The sequence below is a fragment of the Homarus americanus genome, unplaced genomic scaffold (assembly GCF_018991925.1).
Source record: "Homarus americanus isolate GMGI-L3 unplaced genomic scaffold, GMGI_Hamer_2.0 scaffold28, whole genome shotgun sequence".
In the NCBI taxonomy this organism is placed as follows: Eukaryota; Metazoa; Arthropoda; class Malacostraca; order Decapoda; family Nephropidae; genus Homarus; species Homarus americanus.
In genome coordinates, this window is record NW_024742238.1 from 4,797,441 (window position 1) to 4,818,110 (window position 20,670).

The 20,670-nt window shown below is 35.2% G+C and overlaps 1 protein-coding gene across 8 annotated transcripts in view; it reads left to right on the forward strand.

The window, feature by feature from the left end:
• The window catches only part of LOC121876645 (coronin-1A-like), a 67,207-nt gene extending 51,219 nt beyond the window's left edge, over positions 1-15,988 (forward strand). For 6 of the 8 annotated variants that reach the window (XM_042381941.1, XM_042381940.1, XM_042381938.1 and 3 more), the window contains one exon: positions 11,154-15,988. In XM_042381941.1, the coding sequence (XP_042237875.1) occupies positions 11,154-11,279 (126 nt within the window). In that variant the 3' untranslated portion in view covers positions 11,280-15,988. Of the gene's footprint in view, positions 1-6,413; positions 6,471-11,153 lie in introns of all 8 variants that reach the window. The other 2 variants (XM_042381946.1, XM_042381944.1) reach the window with 2 other exon arrangements.
• The last annotated feature ends 4,682 nt before the right edge of the window (positions 15,989-20,670 follow it).

Consider the following 20,670-nt stretch of genomic DNA (forward strand, 5'->3'; position numbering starts at 1 on the left):
CTGCCCGAAACCAGTCTTAAGGCCAGGTGGCAACCCATATAGGTGCAGTAGGCCAGGCATTATTGCGCCACAGTCGCCAATGTGCATCTGGCTTCCTAAGTGGTGGGTGTGTGGGTCCCAGGCGAGATTTAAAAATGTGCCACTGTGGCCTTATTGCCACTATCTCAATATATTTATCACTTACAACCTAGATAATTTTTTCTTGTGAAGGGACAAAGTAATGTGTAGTGAAATATTTAAAATGAAATTCAGATAGTGAAATATATTTTAATTTATGAGACGGTGAAATGGCTACTCACAACACAGTCCCATTTACCACACAAAAGCAAGTCGTAATATAGAGGCCTAACTTGGAAAAATAATAAGTGAGAGTGAAATGTAGTGCAGTAGAGAGACGCATATGGGTATGGTGAATTACAATGAATATTGTGCTCATTTGATACGTATTCGTAACGCTATTGTTGTCCATATGCCAAGGTTTACCTTGTCTGAGTGGTAAGTGGAAATATTATTGCCAAAATTTAATTTTCGTCACAAATTTCTAACTGGTCTATTTCTCTTCTTAATTATGTGTACAGTAATAATCTGTCAAAAAACAATACAGTCAGTCCCCGACTTATGACGGGGTTAGGGACCGACGACCAGGTCATAAGTCAAAAATGCGAAAATAATACATAGAAAATCTAAAATGGGTGTCTCTTTTTCTTCTCGGCACCACGAAACTCTCACTTTTACGCTTGCCAGCCATTTTAAAGGGAATTACAAACGAAAATTTTGTCAGTACACAGCGCGATCACAAACGTCGGGACTCAAAAATACGTAATTTGGAAAAAAAATTGTACGACTGCGGTGGTCATGTGTCCTGGTGGTCGTAAGCCATGGAGTACCTGTACTTTAAAAAAAGATTATAAAAAAATTGCAAGGAAAAAATTTGTACAAACATTTTGGCAACTACACTCCAAACCACCATTTATTTTTACTTTTTGTTCTGTAACTCTTACTTTTTATGTTATTTTTTTTCTGATTTCACCATCATATTCCTTGTGATTTACTCTTTCTTGCCATGTGCATTTTTTACTGACTGATGCAATGATGTGGGTACAGTATGAAGAGGAATCAACTGTAAACTCTCACTTTTCACTTACTGTATACTCGCCAAAATGGCTTTTATTTATTTTTTATTTTATTTTATTTTTGAGGGTTTTATGTGATTTCCCAGCCTTTTTTTTTTACTTTGGGAGGCATCATTTCAATAAATATTTAACAATATCTTGGCCACGAATAATACCTGGGAAAAAAATCTCTGCAATTTCTGGTTAATCTGCAGCCACAAGAGTGGTCCTGTGACAGGCTCATTAAATCAATTTCAGGCGATCCCGAGAGTGTTAATGATGTTCTTCCAATTATTTGACTAGAACTTGTTTTTATTGTAAGTGATGTACATGTACCCTGTAGCAGTCCATTTTTTATGTAACTATGATGAGTAGTAAGGTGTGAGTATGGTAAAAACAAGGGCACAGTTTAGCCCAGTATCACATTCATATCTTCCAAATTATGTCCCATTGCTTTCAAATATATTTTGGTGCAACTTTCTCCCTTAAGGATATTCAGTGGTAAAACCCTCTTAATCTGGACTCTTTTTATCTGGATTTCTGCTTTATCCAGACTGGCAAACCACTCCAGACTCATTTCTGTTAATCCAGATTGAGTCTGGATTAACATGAAATAGTCCAAATCTATCCATGTGGTGGCAAAAATAACTAAATGCTTTTAAATGAAATCACTAACCTGCAGTATAATATACAATATATAATTCTTGGCCATAACGTACAGTATTTAAAAAAAAATTGGTGATGAGGTTGATGGTTGATTTTTTCAAGTCATATTCTCCATCAAAACTTTTGCAGACACACCTTTCTCATGATCTTCCAGAACTGTTAGCTTTCCTGCAAGCTAAACTCCTTACTGGCCCTCTTCTGACTTCCTTTTGAAGTTGTCTTGCCTATGGAAGCTGTGGTAATTAGTCCACAAAGTCACAAATAGTCCATAGACATTAAGAGATACACACAAGAGGGCTATAGCAGCACAACTGGCTTGTAAACTAAGCGGCTGGGGCTGGTGTTCATGTGCACCAGATGGTAATCTGGCTTGCTATCCAGATTTTTTCGGTTAATCCACACTTCTTACGGATTAAATAAACCCCCTCTGGAAAGAGCTTTACCTGGAAATTCACTTAATATGGACTGGATTTCCCCCCAATTAGTCTGGATTAAGAGGTTTTGCTATTTTGTACTTACAATAATGAAGTATCATGAAAGGATCTTGGCATGTTACGAGTACAAGATGTATTTTTTATTTTTTTAAGTTATAGTATCTCATTACAAGTACTGTATGTCCTTTTCAAGGCTGACTCTTTTTGCGAGTTTATAATTAGAAACTGACTTATAAGCATTAAACTGTTCCTATTTTCATTGCTATTTTTGATGTTTGTATTGAATAAGGATATACTGTATGATCAATTAGTATTTTGTTTCAGAATAATTATTGAATCATCATCTATGAGGTTTTAAAAGCTAATAACTATGGCACACAATTTATTGTCAGTATGGAACAAAGTTACCCCTTATTACCTTAATACTGGGTAGCCCCACTTTAGAGCTGCCTGTATTAGGTATGCACCTGAAAAAAGAAAACAAGAAGTGGTCTGATGCTTCTTATGCTGCTTGGATAGCATGTTAATACTGACATATCCACCACTCCTCTCTTCTATCATGTAGGTTGACCAGTAGTCAGAGCATACTAGTATTGCATCTTCCTCTTTTGGTTATTACCGTTGAGATAAGGATTCTTTTTTTGGATCTGTGACATAAAGGTTGATTTCAGCTTATAATAGGGTGTGTTTATAATAGGGTGTGCTTGGAAATCAAAAATATGTAAGGCAAAGCAGATTTTCTCAATGATTACTAATGTAAATTTAGAGATATGTTCTCATAAAAAATTCTTCTGACTCGTAATAAAATGAGACTAAAAGTGTTTTAAGCCCTTTTTTAAGGAAATCAGTAGTTCAAAACATTGATAATACTGTACAGTACTTAATAAATTTAATCCAAATTAAAATACCGATATTTTACTTGCAAGAAACTGTGGTGTTCAGTGGTGGTGGATTTGAAGTAACTGAGAAAGTGAAGGTGGGACAGAAAGAACATTCTTGTTTCCCCAGTTAATATCCTTGTATATATACTGGTAATGTATTGATTATCTCTGTCTCCAAACTTTGGAAATCTCTGAACTTGGCCATTTTAACCAGATAAATTATTCAAATTTTGTGCCAATCATCCTTCATATTTAAACTTATTTGATATCAGTGCTTCGTTGCATTATTTCACTTTCACTAGCTCAAAATGGCCCTATGTTACCAATAGTATCCCAAAAATTTTCAATGGGTCTTCATCATCCCCTGCAATGTCTGCTCAAAGAAGTAATGTACAGTACTGTAAGCAAGAAAATATAAATATTGTGATGACTCAATGGATGTGAGAATGCAAACAAACTTGTGCATGAATATGCACCTCACTATCTCGCATACATTTGCTTCTCAAAACTCCATTATGGTTTACAAACTTACCTTAATTAATACTGTACATTTCAAGACCACTACTCACCACCAACCTCATTCTGGATGCAACCACATAAGCTAGTCTTAATTTTTATCACTGTACATATTGCATTATATCACCGGTAACCTTTTGTGACTACACTTATACAGCTTTTATATTGACAGTCATTTCACTTGTTATCTTTAATTAATAATTTATGATTATATTTCTAGTAACAAAGCACTTATATATACAGTGGTTCCTCGATTAATGAACACAATTGGTTCCACAGAGTCGTTCGTTAACCAAAAATTTTGTTAACCGAATTTATTATTTCAATGGGATATTGGGTAATTGGTTCCAACTCACAGAAAAAGTACATACAAAGTACTGTATACCAGTAATAAAATTAACAAAACATTAAATATAACTAAATACAGTACTGTGCAGTATACTGTACAATAATAGATAAAAACAAATAGAATTCTATATTTTAACTTACTTTGAGGTGTGTATGTCGTATTCCCAGCAGCTTTGTGTACGGTACATATCAAACAGCTGATTGTAGAGGCAGTCGATGATGACATGCCATATTCTTTATAGAGTGCATTGGTTCTAATACCTTCTTCATGTTTCATAATAATTTCTGCACTGTATATTATCAATATGTGAACTAAATTTCAGAATGACCAATAATTTTAATGTACAAATGCAAAAATATTCAAGAGTCCAACAAACTGGATGTTCACTCCACTGTAAACAAAGTTAAACTGAGAAGCGTTGGTGGGTGATTCGATTAACCTTCTCTATGGCTATCATTACCACCAGAAGCGCTTCCAACATTTACAGTACGCACTTCACTCATCGTTAATACACAAGAATCTCTAATACACAAGAATCGCTAATGCACAAGAGTCATTAATAGTTAAACCAGAATCTCGCAAAACATAAGCACAATGGGTTATATAATCCAAGGTCACTGCACTGCTTGCTCATTCACACTAACTGCCATTATGTTGTAAACAAAAAACACTTGGTGGGTCAACGAATAACAAATGACCGTGACAATGCGCTCTGTCCACTCAACTATGACTTGTGAAACTGGTAATGAAAATTGGTATTCTTGAGAGGCTGGAAATTTTAAAGGTGACGTGAAACCTATGAATCGCTAATCTAAAACTCGCTAAACTTGAGATCCTACTGCACTAGTTAATCAAGTGTACGGAGAAGTTTTTCTAGCTTTCCTTTCCAAATTTTGATGGCTCTGGGATCCATTTAACAAGCACACCAGCTTTTGTTGGTGATTTTGGAGTAGGATGTGTTTTCCTTGGACTAGAATAGATGGAATCAGATTTACAGTAGGTTTCCCCTCTCTCCTAGATCTTGCAAAGATTTATGAAAGTGAAACATTTCTAAGGGATTTTTGTGTTGGTAAAATGTTTTATTTTATTTTTTATTTATTTTTTGGGGGGTGGGCATATTTTGCTGTGTTTCCCCCTCCAGTGTAACTTTTCTAAGACAATTCTTCAGCTGACTTTCAGAGAGTGGGGAGGGAAGTGGTTTCATGCTTAACTCCCCAATATTACAAGCTGCATTTGTGGATTTTCTAGGATTGAATTAACCTAATTTGTTTGAGTGTAATTAAGTAAGTTGGGTTTATATTTGGGTATGATAGTTCTGCATGTCTAGGATAATAATTTTGTTAACCACTTGCTGGGTTTTTAAATGCATTGTTACTGTTAGGTCTCGCTGTGGGTCATGTATTGCCCCTTACACCAAAAACATCTGAGCTTTGGTTACACAGTAATTAGTGCTTACCTTGATGTCCAGCTCATTACGGGACAGGTGGTAAAGTTAATTCCTGTTGCTTGGTTTTGTAGCCTCTACTATAACTGCTAGAGTAAATCGCCTTTTGGGATGTCACACACTGCTTAGAACTACTTTTCCACCTCCTATATTTTAAAGCTAGCTTAGGAATGTAAGTTAATCCTGGAAGGCAACTCTGGTTCCTACCTCCCCTCGGAATTTCGTTGTGGGTTGTAGGGAAGTGGTTCTGCAGTCAAGTTCTGTAGCCAGGTATGTCATGTGAAGAGCAGTTTGCACATTGCTGTGTATCTTCACTACCCCTCAGCCTTCGGTGGTGACTAGTTTCTTAGTCCCCCTTTTAAGGTCTTGAATTGCTACAGGAGGATTGGCTTATCATTGGAATAGCCCCAGCTTCCTTAGTTTAGGAGGGATCCCTGGGTTTCTAACCTGTTGCTCTTTCCAGACTTGGTCATAAAATGGGATTCCAGTCCAAGTCTATTGATATCAAGAAAAAGTAATGAAATTGGGAGTTGCAGTTAGCCTTTTTGTTGATTCATTAAATATTCATGATATTCGAGAAGAGCATTTTGGATTTGGTATATAAAATAGGTGGTATGAACTCTGTATATTAATGTAATCATCTAATGTGGGCCATAGTTATTTGCTTCCTCACATTGCTTAGAAAAATTCTTCCAGGTTCAGAAGCATTTAATTGTTTATAAGATAGAAGTGCAAAAACATCTGTCTCTAGTATGCGAGGCATAGAAAATGTTAGGATAGTGTGGAATGCTCTTAGAATTAACAAGGTAAAAACTAATAACTTAAATCTCATGGACCTCAGTGACTAGTGGTAAGGTTGTGCATTTGAATTTTCTATTATGTTTTTGCTATTGAACCCTTAAGAATACCATGAAGATTGTGTTTGTACTCGTGTGATGTTCAGCAAATCATACCACCACCTCCATATTAATACCGTAACTCAATCGGTTTCTGTTGCTTTCTAAACGGCAGTCCAACCCCAATGAATCACAGGAACCAGCTGGAGAAGAAGGTGATCTGTAGGCTAAGGTTGTCCCAAGGTCTTGTTGCATGGATGGAAATGCTACCAGCTTCATTTTTTCTTTGCATCCTCATCAGAAGATTATATTTTAATGAAAAATATCTGGCTCATAAATCCTGGAAAAGTAATGTCATAGCACAGTTAAGTCACTGAGACAAATTTGACAACATTAACAACAAACTTTTATGTTATTCTGTATTAGATCACGTTTAGATAACGCATTGATACTCTTACTTTGTTTTATGATTTATTTTTGTTATTAGAGGACTTGTCATTGCTTACAGTATTCATAGAATAGTGTAGCAGACAATATCTGATAACTTACAAAAGGGTAATTTTGTTTGGACACATGATATAGCCTTTCAATGCCATTTTCTATTGAAACATTGAATTTGAAAGTTCTATGCATGTGTAAGGACCATGAATTATATAAAAGAATATACAGTATGTAAATATTAATTTAGAATGAAACTGATAAGCTTTTGAAATGGTTACCTTTATTTTTTCTTGTATTGAAAGATAATTTTAACACTGAAATTAATAATTTGTTTACTTTTAACTGTTGCTGACTCATGGCTCATAGAATATCAGTAATTCTGGTCAAGCTACATTGATGAGGCTGATCCTTCTTACCATGAGATTTAGGTATCTGAAACCTCTTTATGGAAAGTGATAAGATATCAGAGAAGGGGCTAAAGTTATACAAAAAATGTTTGCTAGTATATCAAATATTCTTCTGATGTGCTTCGAGTATGCATGATTGATTCTTTTATATACTGGTATATTGCTTTCTGTTTTCTGCATTATGCTACTTGTTTTGTAATTTGTCTTTCCATTTCCCTAAGTTTAAGAATGTGTGTAATAATTTCCAAGCTATGTCTTTAACATTTGTTGTCCCATACAAATACTAAACAGAATGTTAACACTGGAAGGCTTCAAAGAATATTTTAAGTGTACGTAGTAAGAATTATTTCATTGTTTTACAAAACTACAGATAAGACATCTGAAGGCAGGAAATTAGGAAGTGGTGCTGACTTTTTTTCGTGTGTGTGTGCGCGCGTGTGGCCGCGTGCGCTCTTGCTTTTTCAAACTACTGTATTCTCTAAATCAATATGAAATTTTTCAGGGATGAAGAGCTTTGGTATTTAGATTCTGCACATCATGTGAATAGCCAATTTTAATATATATTTAAATATTTTCAGATTCAGAATGTACATTAGTCTAAACCCAAAATGCTCTTAAGTGCTACATAACCATATGCTCATTTTGTTTTTGAAATTATCTTTTGTGCTGTATTATGGTAACATCTAATTGCACTTTTAATGTTATATCTTAGAGCATTTGGCTGTGGTTTATGATATATTTTCAAATTATGATTTGAGAAGTATAAGACTGTGTTAAGGAATGTGTCACCATAGGTTTTATTAACTTTGTTATATTGGTGGCTCTTTATTTGGTCATATTCAGTGTGGGCCCTTTTCTCACTTCTGTCAGACTTTTTAAATATTGGACTTACAACCAGAATTCTTTATTGCATGTATTGAATTTATGTCTATTTTACTGCTTTTCTACTCATAAGTCTTGGATATTGCACAAGCTGGGATAATCCTTTATTGTAAACTCTTTCCTGTACTTTTATTCTTCAGCAAAAATCAGATGTCAGAAGAGGTCCTATGTTACAAGTAATGGGGAGCCAAACTGTAAAAAGAATTAAGATCTATTAGCCCAGAGGTGGAACATTAGTCAGTATAACAAACTTCAAATGGGGGAAATTAAACTTTAATCAATTTTATAGGTGTTGGAAGTTGTGCCCTCCTTCACTATACCAACCCACTACCAATTCATTGTTTACTCATGTTTATTTTGGATGAAGGCTTTGGAACTCTGTGTCCAGATCTTCACCAGCTTGTACGGAAATAATCGGTACTGAGGCAGTTTGGCTGGTGCTGCCACTATTGTACTTTCGGGTCTGTAATCATGTAGTATTCAATATCTTGATCTGCCCTGAGCTTGTCCAGTTATCTCTTGATGGTTAGCTCTGGAAATTGGCTGCTGCTCCACCAGAGAGAAAAACCTACATTCAGAATTTTCCTATCTTTTTTCTTGTTCTTGTTGGCCTTGTACAGTCCCCCCAAAAAGTATTGAAGCTTTTTGGTCAATGTTACTCAACCCATTTCTGAGCAGTTGGTAGTTCTACATCTGCGATCTTTGAGTATGAATGTATGTATACATTTTCAAATGCTGTGAATCATCCGAGGCTTCAGATCATATATTACATGACTCGGAGTGAATATCGTAAATGGATACTAACTCCAAGCCAGTCATCAACGGGATCTTACATCGAATGGAGCGAGGAATTATCGGGGAGAAAAGCAAGATGTGAGAGGTGCTATCATTGCCCTTCACAACGAGGATATACGTAATGCTGAAATAGCAAGTCAAATTGGGGTGACGAAACCCACAGTATCACAATGGGTTAGGTGCCGTGAAACAACTGGTGCTACACTAAAACATACGACCACAATAGCTTCCTATAAGTGGACGGGGAGCTCTGTTGCCTGCAAGTCCCTTGATTTAAAATCTTATTTCAATGTTAAACCAATGCAATTTACATATCAATAACATGGCAGAGCCCATGTAGACCAATATATTGCATATTGCTGTACCTGTTTACTCTAACATCAAATACAGTACTATTTACTTAGTTACTATTCATAAATCAGACAAATCATAAACAACGTGAATAGGTATATTGTGAAACTCAGTATGATGAAACATCGTTAGTACAATGAAGTAACGGTGAAATGTCTATTTTGAGGTCTTGGTCTCAGTTATGATGTTAAGAAACATTTCCATTTAATTTGTGTTTTAGTGTTATTGTAATCATCAATCAGTGGTTTGTGTACATATGCCTTGTTTTTACCCATCATGATACATACATTAATATAGCTAAAAGGATTTCTTGTGATACTGAAGTACAGTATCTAGTATGCCATATGAGGATGACCCCCTTCCCAATTCCATCCCATCTCTAGCTATTGCTGATATGGCAAGCAGGCATACCAACTTATGATGATGCACTATGGCTCATATCAAAGCATTTCATATTGCATTTCAAATTGTTGCGACAGGAAATTTAACAATACCTGTACTGTACTTTTTGGGGGGAATGTACTTATGAATGAAGATGTTTGGCTGCCATTCTCCATCTTATTTTGCTGCTGTTCTTCACTATTGTTTTCTTGGTCATATATTTCTTATTTTTTACATGAAGAGTAACGAACTTTGGTCACTGGTACAGCTTGGCACTTGAGTATCTTCCTTACCACAACCAACTTGCTATAACCTACTCTTTTTGGTTGGCTTAATTGGATTATTTAAAGAAACTCAAAAAGAATAAACCTTTTGTCGAGTAAAATGAATATCTAGTTACCCGGTAATGTGTATAGAAATGAGGAAGTCAATTGGGGGGGGGGCAATTATCTTAATTTTGTACAGGTCTTATTTTTCAATGGTGTATTGTACTTTAACACTGTACATTACATCACTAGGTAAATAAACCTTTTATACCTTGGTGACATTTGGGGGATTCCAGTCCCAAACACTTTCTTTGGTATTTAATTAAATGTATTTTTATTTATTTATTTTTTCCTCAAATGTTTGTGGTTTCTGTTTTGTTTAATAACCTGAGGCTACTAAATTTGCAGTACAATATATTATATCTGTTTTAGATATTTACACAGTAATAGAATTTTATAGTGTACTGTGCAGCAACAAAATAAGTGTTATAGAGTTGGTACTGTACTATATTTACCTGAGGTATTTTATATAATAACTGTTTCAGTGATTATGAGAAATTTATTGGTGGATTGTTTGTGTTATTGTGGGGCCATGATCAGTGTGACTTCATTTGTGGAAGATTCAAGGTTTTTTATTATACATTTGTATGATGTAATTTACTGCTACTGTTGTGCTTATATTTTCTAACAATTAACTATTTTAATTTATTTAATGGAGCTTTCACTAACTTTTATTTTATACAAGGGAAGACTAGCACCCCTCCCCCTTTTATATATTTTTTGATTGATCAGAATTGTGTCTTTTTTCTCAGATTGAGACACCCTAATGTTCCTTATTTTCTTCCCTCCGATAGTACTCTTATAAATGCATAGCTTGTTTATGGTTGTTAGATTAGAAGTTTTTGTTTTAATTAGCATGTAGTACTGATGTAGACTATCATAATGCTGGCGTACTAGTATACTGTACTGCTTCCCAGTGTGAATGTATTAATGCATCAGCTGAACATTCATTTGGTTACAACAACTTAAATAATGCTTATTATACTATATTTTAAAATAATGGTGTTGGAATTTATAATTTTTCTAATATCCTGAATTCACACAATGCAGTGTGTCAACGATGTATTTATGCCAGTGCATAAAATGATCACACAAGTATCATGTGACTTCTTGACCATACTACAGTATTGTATATGTATGTTATTTTTTAAATGTGCATCATTTCTTAATTTTCATAATGCAGACCTGTTGATAGTATGCCACTTTTCTGTGCAAAAGTACTGTATTGTTATATATCTGTTTTGTTTTGTTTTTGTTTTTTTAACAAAATAATATACTTTATATACAGTATTACAAATGCTATTATTTCTAATGTATTGTTTATGTTGGCAGCTTCGTAGAGCATACACTGCCCAGTGTGAAGAACTCAAGCTTCTTAGACGTCAACTTATCATCAAAGATCGACGAATTCATGAGCTGGAAGACCAACTTAACCAACTTAAAGTCAATCACAAATAGTTCTTGTTCAACTAGGAAATTTTGTTTAGCTCAAAGATCATTACAATATCTACATACACTATTAAGAGCTTGATTATTGATGTAGTAGTGGGTGCTTAGCAGTAGGTGTTACTTTTCATGAAAATTTTAATAATTCTTATATCATGCCATGGACATTCATAACGGTAGAACATGTTTGATTGTCCTTCTAAGATTTTATGATACAAAATGTGAGTCTATTTTCTTTAATTGTGAGACATGTAAACTCTAGAAACACTTAGATATAGCTATGGAGGAAGGTAAGAAACCCCAATCAAAGGAAATTTTTTTAATTGGTAATTTTAGAATACATAGGTCACTGGTGTTATGAGTGTTTTTTTGTGTGTTTTTTTAAGCATATGTGAGATGTTACTTAGTGACGTGGAGTGGGGTCGAGTGAGGTACAGTACAATGAAATTATGATTTATGGTAATGAAGAGGGGAAAAAGATAAATTTTTCATGCAAGACTATGATAAGACAAGACAAGGTGTTTGTACCAGCATAAAAGCCAGTGTGTGTGCAATATGCAAAGTTGTGATAGGATAATTAGAACAATTGTTAGTTAAATAAAACTGCCTTCACTTCTCTCAAGGTACTCATGGAATGTAAAAATTCAGTATGAATTAAATCCCAGTTTGAGGGTATTTGTCCAGTTTGTTGTGGTGTCAATTTTAGCATTCCACTGTGATTGAACTTAATACATCTTCCTTATTCTTGACTGCCTTGCTGCTGCATTTTCGTATATGCCTTGCACTTATGCACTTAAAAATGGAATTCATTTGTGCTTGATGGCCTGTGTGCCTCTGCTACTCTGTCAGGTATCATGAAAAAAATCATAATTTTTTACTCGATTATTGGATCAATGAAAAGTGTACATTTCTAACTTTGTGGTACAATACATGCCACAACTTATAATAAGTACTGTAGAGTTAATGATGAGATTTTTTCATGATTCCTCGGTTAACAGTCAACAGTAGATAGTTCAAGAAAATGGAGAAGGTTGCCTGTCTAGGAAATCCTTATACCTGTAGTAGGTGAAATAAAATTGAGCCCTTTGTAGGAGATCCTTATAGGTGATATAATTTTATCAATAGACTTTCGATATTTCAATGCAAATTTCATTGAGTGAAATTTCTGTTAATAAATAGGGGTAAACATTTAGTATAATGTATACATCAGCTTAGTGCAGTTAATTTTTGTAAGGATGATCTTTATTTTTCATAGAAATATTGCCTTTGAAAAGTGAAAGGATCACCTTTTTCCTTGTAGATGGTTGATTTTGGGCCATTACAAAGGCTGCTCCATTCTGGTGTCTGCCACACTTTCTCAAAGGTATAGCACTGCACAGTGTCAGTAGTTATTTTTCCATTATTTCCACCTTGCCTTTAGACTATCTTTAATTTCCTTCATATACTTGTACTTGATGAAAGTTATACAGGGTATGTATATTCATAATTGTTTCTGGATGTGGTTGATAACCAATTCAGCATATAGAAGTCATTTGCAAATGTATTGAATAGAATTTTTGGGCTAACAACCTAACACAATTAGAAAAATTAGGATTGGTTTCTGTAATGTGTAGGCATGCATCTATATGTGCCACTATGGTTCAAAGACTCAAAATAGATATATGAATTTGATAAATCAAGCATTTAATATTGGTATTCATTTTTAAGGATTCTTTGTATTCTTTCTTGTAAGGGTCTCTAAGATAGGCTAGTTTTGAGGAAGTAGGACACAGACTGTTTGTGCATAATGTGCTATGCTTTAGCCACTGCTGCTATCATTAGTGACAGTGCTGGGGAGCATGTAATGAATGAGTAGATAGATTAAGTCCTATAGGTCATGCAACCCAATATTACAATAGCAGGGACTTTTTGGGTACTGACCTGGGTTTCAGTAAAAGTGATATTCATATCTGTGAACTTGATAAGCTTTTCTGAATCTTTCAAATTCTTGTTATCATTGGTTATATTGCAAATTGTGATAATACTAACTGAAGAGCTTATGAAATTTTTATTAATAATGTTTTCTGGACCAAGAATTTTTTACAGATTGTCAATTCCACTAAGCTTTTTTTTTTTGTATTTATTTATTTATTTTATTTTATTTTATTTTATTTATTATTTATTTTTTTTACATTGTAGTAGTGCCAGTGACTATCTAAATATGTTCTATTTTCACTGCCAAAAATTTGATGTTGTCTTTATGTGATAGGAATCGTCACCAAAGAGGTAATGCTGATTTTCTTACTAATCTTGTGTTTTGTGTAATAGGAAAAGAAAACTAACACTGCCATGATGCATTCCATAGGCTTTATTTTTTGTTATAGAAAACGAAAATAAGCCTCATTAGAATGCTGCATAGCGGTGAATAGGCCTGATAATGTCATATGTGCCCCAATATATAGCAGATAAACAGGCAACTATTATTTGTAGTATCCCTTGTGTGGTATATTTTGCCAGTATATTGTTAGTAAATATCATTAACCTTACTTAAGAAATATGTAGAAAGGCATTTTTTTATTTTTTTATACGTGTATCTCCCTAAATTATAATTTCTTTTAGTTTTTATTTTATTTCATGATCATATGTAGATATCATCATATCTTATTCTGACACAGAGAGTTGTGGGGTTCCCTTGGAGCTCTGATGCTTGTGGGATGTGTTTTCTTGGTATTCTTGGTAGTATTTTTATTTTACAATCTTAGGTTTTTATTTTTGTGAAACCTTTGCAAGTTTTGTCAATTCTTTTCTTTGAGGATACTTGATGTTCCTCAAGGGAATATCCAAGGTAGGCAAGGGTTTCCTCTTTTTTTTTTTCTAAAATTTTTGTGATCCTTAGATACCACTTAATCATAAGTGAAATTACTTTGGGATGTGATAACTTCTGTAACTGGTATCAAGAATATAAATCACAGAATTTATAATTTATTTGGTCCTAGATTGTTCTCCAAGTTCTCAGAAGTTAGCACATCAGATATGTCCCCCAATAATGTGGTTACAGTGTTCTGACAATAAGGTGTTAATTCCTTATCCCTTGATGTAGAACCCTGACTAAATGCTTCTATCACCTTTTGAAAATACAGTAAACAGTTTTAATTCTTGTTTATTCATCAATGTGTTAGTATGTCAAGTTGCACCACTTCTTAAAATGTTTATTATAAATGAAATTAAAGCATAGACATCAGTTACTTGGTTAAGCTTCAAGTTTCTTTGCAACTCTGGTATTTGTTCTTGTCATATGTCTCTTGTTAAGAATGGTATAAGTGTCGGGTTTAGCACTGAAACTATTTAATCTTGAAAATACTGCAGATAAATGTTTGGCAGCTACAGAATTGTTCTCTGTATAATGCTTTGGGGGGGGGGGGCAATAATTATCAAACACTGCACTGGTTATAGATCATAATATATTACATATAAGATAATAAACTTAAGCCTTTCATGCAAGATCTTTGCCTTAATTATTGGCGACTGACCCACCGCCAATTTTTCATAGAAAACATTTTTAAAAATGCCTTAATTTCACCGTGTTTCATAGTAGACACCGTCATAGTTTTGGCAAATGTGTTAAAAAGTGGTTATTTCTAAATTAAACCTAACTTAACCTTAGTTGATAAGAAAACAAGTGCTGGAAGCATTGTTAGAGGACCTCACCAAAGAAACTTACCTAACCTCTTAGCCATAGAGCTCCGCTCCCCAAATCCCCTGTCATATTTAACAGAAAGAACTTACGATGAGTTGGTGTAATTTTAAGTTTTTTTTTTCTGTGGACGTGAGAGCAGCCCCCCTGACCCCCCAGCATATTAAACGGAAAGAACTTGCTATGATATGGTGTAAATTAAAAAATTTTGTGGACGTGAGAGCAGCCACCCAAACCGTGTGACTCATAACTGTACACTGGCATCGATCGGAGCTGTCAAAGTTATTAGTGAAAATGCTCCTTCTCGGCCACATTACCGCTGAGAAAGATATAGAACATGCCTAGTAACCTAATTATCTACCAAATGAAGCAGTTAAAAAAAAATGATTATCATATCAGAAATCACTGATGAAAATATAATAAGAATATAAATATCAAAACAAATAATGTATCAGCTTGTTATTCATCAATATTAGCCACATTTTTTATCACAGAACTGCCAGCAGTGAATGCCCAGTGCTGAAAGGTGCTGGGATATATAGTATTTTTATTTTCATATTTGTTAAGGTGTTTATGTTTTCCTGGGTAAATATTTTTTGCCCAATGTAATTAGAAAAATATGTGATATGTATAAGGATACTAACTGTCAAATTCAGTTATGATAAAAGTAATTGTGTCTGTAAAAGCAAATTTTGCAAGAATTTTTTAGTTGTTCTGAGCAGAAATAATTATTCTGTTGATTTATAGAAGGGGAACTTAAATGTTGTCAGGGCCATGTCTTAAAATGATGAATGGAAATCTTAACATGCTTAATATGTTAAGCTGTTTTATGGTATATAATTTTAATTGATCTTTAATCATAGGTTCTTCAGGAATGGTTGAAGGGTTAAAGAAAATATCCTGCTGTTTAAATAGAAGAAGAAATATGGTCCAGCCAGACTGAGGACAGCTGTATGGTTTATAACCTTCATGATAGTATTATAAGTTGAGGTAAGGTTTTGTAACATTGTCCTCCTTATGTGCAACAGAAATAAATGGTTGTAATGCACTTTGTTTTACTTGTTACATTGCATTTAAAGATGAAAAATGTGTCGTAGCTTTCATATTACATTACTGTATCAAAAAGCTCGGGTAAACAAGCAACTAAAATGTTCATCGGTTGTCTTTAAGAGTTAAACTTAATGAGAAAATGTTAAGTACTGTAATTTGGTGTGAACTTGCCTCATGGTAACAGTTAGCCAGAATAATTGGTGCAGAGCTCTTCGAAGGATTTAACATGAAGTTTAGATACACAGATTATTTCACCTGATGTTTAGACACCCCAGCCTATTTCACTTTAATTAATTAGCAAGGAGGTATACAGTAGGTTCTGCAGTCTTCCTCAGTGCAAAGTGATAAGAAATATTTCTTTAAGATTGATTAGTTTTCTTCATTATCAGTAAGTTGGTGTGATTCTGGGTGAAATGGCTCGGTAGGTTCCGAGGCGTTTGTTTTATTCTTTTGAGGTAACACTACAGTTATGTTTTTCTTTTAATTTCTCTCTTTGTAGTATTCTTTATGGAGTGCCTGTGTAGCCCACTGTGACATACCACTTAGATGGTCATCTGTTAAATAGCATAAAACATTTATGTTAGATTAGGTCAGGTTATGTTGAATAACATAAAACAGACAAGTGTATAAGTAGAATGTAATCAGCCAAATACCCTGGCATTTTATTTAATGGGATTTTTTGGACTTCATGTGCTGCACTAAAAAACATAATTTTTTTTTAGCAAAATAGTTATTGTCCATTAAACTTTCAATGTTCTACATTGAAATTTTACAATGTGGTGAAAGAGTGTTAAAAAAAAAAAACCTACCCAACCTTGACTAACCAATCAAAATTTTAAAAATTGCTTTTGAGTTCATGGATCTCCCCTTTCCTCATCTGAACACCAATACATACTAAACACCAAAAACACGAATAAGGTAAGCGTTAGGATTTTTATAGGTTATGTAAAGTTTTCAAAGGTTTGTTTGGTGTTATTTACTTCATCAATCGTATGGATCTGCAACGAAAAACAGACAAAGAAATTTAGGCTAAAAATGGTAAAATTTGAATGTAGAACATTGAATATCTAAAGGGCTATATTTTTTTTATATTCATATCTCAAGAAAAAATGGAATCGGCATAAAAATCTACATTAAAAATAATTTTTTCCTTTTTTGAGTGCAGTACATGAAACTGAAAAGATCCAATTAATGTAACAGCTTGCATACCTGGATACTCCAGCTAAATGTATAATACGTAGGTGGTGGCGGAGAGACTTTAGGTGAGAAAAGTTCCTTGAACAACTTGAGCAGGTAGGAGAACTCGTTGGACGGCGAGAGGCAGGTGATGGTGTCGGCGACTGCTGCACGTGTACTCTGGATCGTGTGTGCTGTAGGCTAATGGATGAGACAGAGGTTGCTTGGGTCGACGACGAGCTTGTGGAAGGTGACGAAGTCGAAGCCAAGGATGGGTTGAGAGATGTCTGCCACCATGAAGGACCAGCGCAAAGTCTAGGGAAGACCAAGGTCTAAGGCGAGGATGTGTGCGCCGTAGGAGGCGATGGGGGTACCGTTGGTGGCGAACAGATCATATGAGGGTTGCTTCGGTGAGGGAGGGATGATGCTGACCGATGCCCTTGTGTCAATGATAACAGTAGGCTCTCACCAATAACGTTTAATAGGTGCCTGAAAAACACCGTTATTAGCGAAAACGTTATTTGTGTGACATTAAAATACATATAAAAAGGGTCTATTGGTGCCGCCTCCACAAGAACTTCAACCATTTTTTCCCCTTGAAGCCCTCCTTACACTTTTTGTTCGCTGAAATAAAAAGAATTGCTATTCAATCATCAAAATAAAGAGTTTGAGTAATATAACACTTAGCTTGGGGGAGTTTTTGAGGTGCTTGGTGTAATGATTGTTCTGTATCTGAGGGCCGCTAACACTTGCACTGTCTTTCATTCTACAAGCTAACCATTTCACAAGAATTTGCTCTGTTATCACTAACAACCTGTTTCTATTGTCTTTATCATTCATAGCTCGCCTCACATTTCCATCACTACCGAAATATTTTTAGCCAGCACAATACTCTTCTTGGTCTCCGTTAAGTTCCTCTTAATATTTCGCACTGTAGACTCAGGACAGTTCAATTTCCTCACTTTAAAAGTTCCCAGTCATTCAGGTGGCAAATCACTCCCTCCACCACCTCCCCTAGCCCCCACAGGCAAAAATGCGGAAGCCATTATTGATCACTGACCCTAACAACCAATGGTTATAGAGGCGAAAATCTCACATGTGGGCGCAGCGTTGTATTCCACTGAGCGTGTGTGAGAGTGAGGTGGAGCAGACAACTACGTCATCAACATGGCGGCAAACAAGCGCTATCATTGATGCGCTCGGACGCTTCCCGCGAAATTTCCTTTATTCAAGAGAATCCAGACGTTATTATCGAAAATGGGTATCTATTGTAACTTACCGTTATTGTCGAAAACGTTATTGTGAAGCAGACGACATGTAAACCTCAAAGGGAACAAGAGGAGCTATTATTGCCCTTCATAACGAAGGGTTCGTCGTCACAGATTAGCCAGCGGGTTGGTGTCCACAGGAACACCGCTGCACGATGGATTCGGCGATACTTCGAAACTGGTGCTACAGACGACAGGTCTCGGAGCGGCCGTCCACGCTGCACCATCCTTCAGGATGACCAGGTTGAGTGGATTATTTGGTAGCATAAATTAATGTGGCAATATTCACAAGTATCACAAATAATTTTGTTAACAGGGAGCTCCTCATATTTCATACTGTCTATTTATCACTTCCCGACCTTATTCTAACGGTTTGTTTCACTTGACCAGGGCTGCCAACATAAGGCTGGAACAACACGCCTTTCCCAATACCTATCGTCACTGGTCTCAAATTGTTCACACTACAGTATGCACCGATACTTTTTGTTGTGAGTGTACCTATTTGTTTTTTGTACACTTGTGATTTCATATATTTTTCACAAATATGCATTATTTAAATCAATGTCTTCTCATAAGTCTTTTATGGCATGCTTTTTCTTAACCCTGTTTTCCATGTTCATATATCTTTAGGCAGTCATAGGGTAATATTAGACATTACGTGGTTAAGTGTTGGGATTTCTATCATTTGGTTCTGAGTGACCACCATGCAGGTGAGGTCGTACTTGAAGTGGGACCTTTGGTAAACTTCTTTTGACCTTATGGATGCTTATTGACAAATTCCAGTTCATAAATATTCATGGATATTTCTTGCTCTCAATCAAGGTAACTCGATTTTGGGTTGAAAGTAATATACTGTAGTTACAAGGATCTTTACTGAGATTATGAGAGTTGTTTTATGATGGTTTTTGCTGCTCCTGAAGAGATTCTGGGTATCTTTTCTACAGATTCATCACCACCACCACCACCAAAGTTTTACAGCCATTTTCCACATTTGCATGGGTTAAGCATGATCACCTGGTGTCAGCTCTCCATGTTGTGCAGTCTCTCTCTCTCTCTTCAGGTTCTTATATTTGGGTTAATTTCCTACAGCCACTCCCATACCCCTAGCTTTCCTTTCTTCCGCATTCAAACTCATTCATCTCTTGCCCTAACCATCTCAACTTAACTCTATGCAAAACCTCACCAGTTCCCTATTTTTCAGTGTTACATTATACGACACCCCCTCTCACTATTCTCATTTCTGTTCACTTCAACCTACTTTTGTCATCCTCTTTAACTCCTAAAGTTACACTACAATACGACATCACACTTCTCATACTCATTGCATGCATCTTACCTTTCACGCGAAAAGAAGGTTCTCTTGCCCTCCATTTACGTGAAAGGGAAGATATATGTAACCGGCATGGGTAATTAATTAAGATGAGATATGTAGGCACCAACAAATTTTAATACAGTATGTACAACCAGCTAGAAATCTGAGGCGGTGATGAGTGTGTATACTGTATTTTGTAACTGAAGGGGGTCGTGATGAACACTCCCTCATTGGTACACCCATGCTTTTACCATACACTCCCTGACTTCTTTGATCTCATTCTTCATCTCTTCTCAATTACAGTACCCCTGTTCTTTTTGCATATTCAGGCCATCTCAGCACAGTGTGTACTTTTTCTTTTAAACTCTTTGCTTTTCCAGAACTTTTCCATTTTTTACTGTATTACCACATTCTATTTATAAAGAAATTATGTTATGTGTGGTATTAAGAATAACTGGTTTGTTTCAGGTATACATGTGCTACCATCAGTTGACTCCATGGAACTCTTGCCTCTGCCTCAAGTTGGGAACATGTGGCTCAGGCTGACATCAAGGAAGAGAACATAGAATGGGCTTGTATTATTGCCAAGAACCTCATTTCCTCTCCACAATGGTAGGTGACATGCCCACAAGGGTAGGTGACATGCACAGTTTTTCTGACAGAGCCTGAATATAAGTAATAAAAATTACAGTTATGGGTATAAAGTTTTGATTAATGAAAATTTGAATTTTTTTTTGTCCCATGATTTTATTTACAAATAAAAAACCTGAAGTGAAAAAATATTTCACCATTTTCTCAATACAGTGTACAGTACAAGCAATGACCATTATACAATGGGGGTAAGGATCTCATAAAACCATCTATAAGTGATTGATTGTACAGTAATGTATATCGGTATTAATAACTTGGGGAAAATAGGTTCCG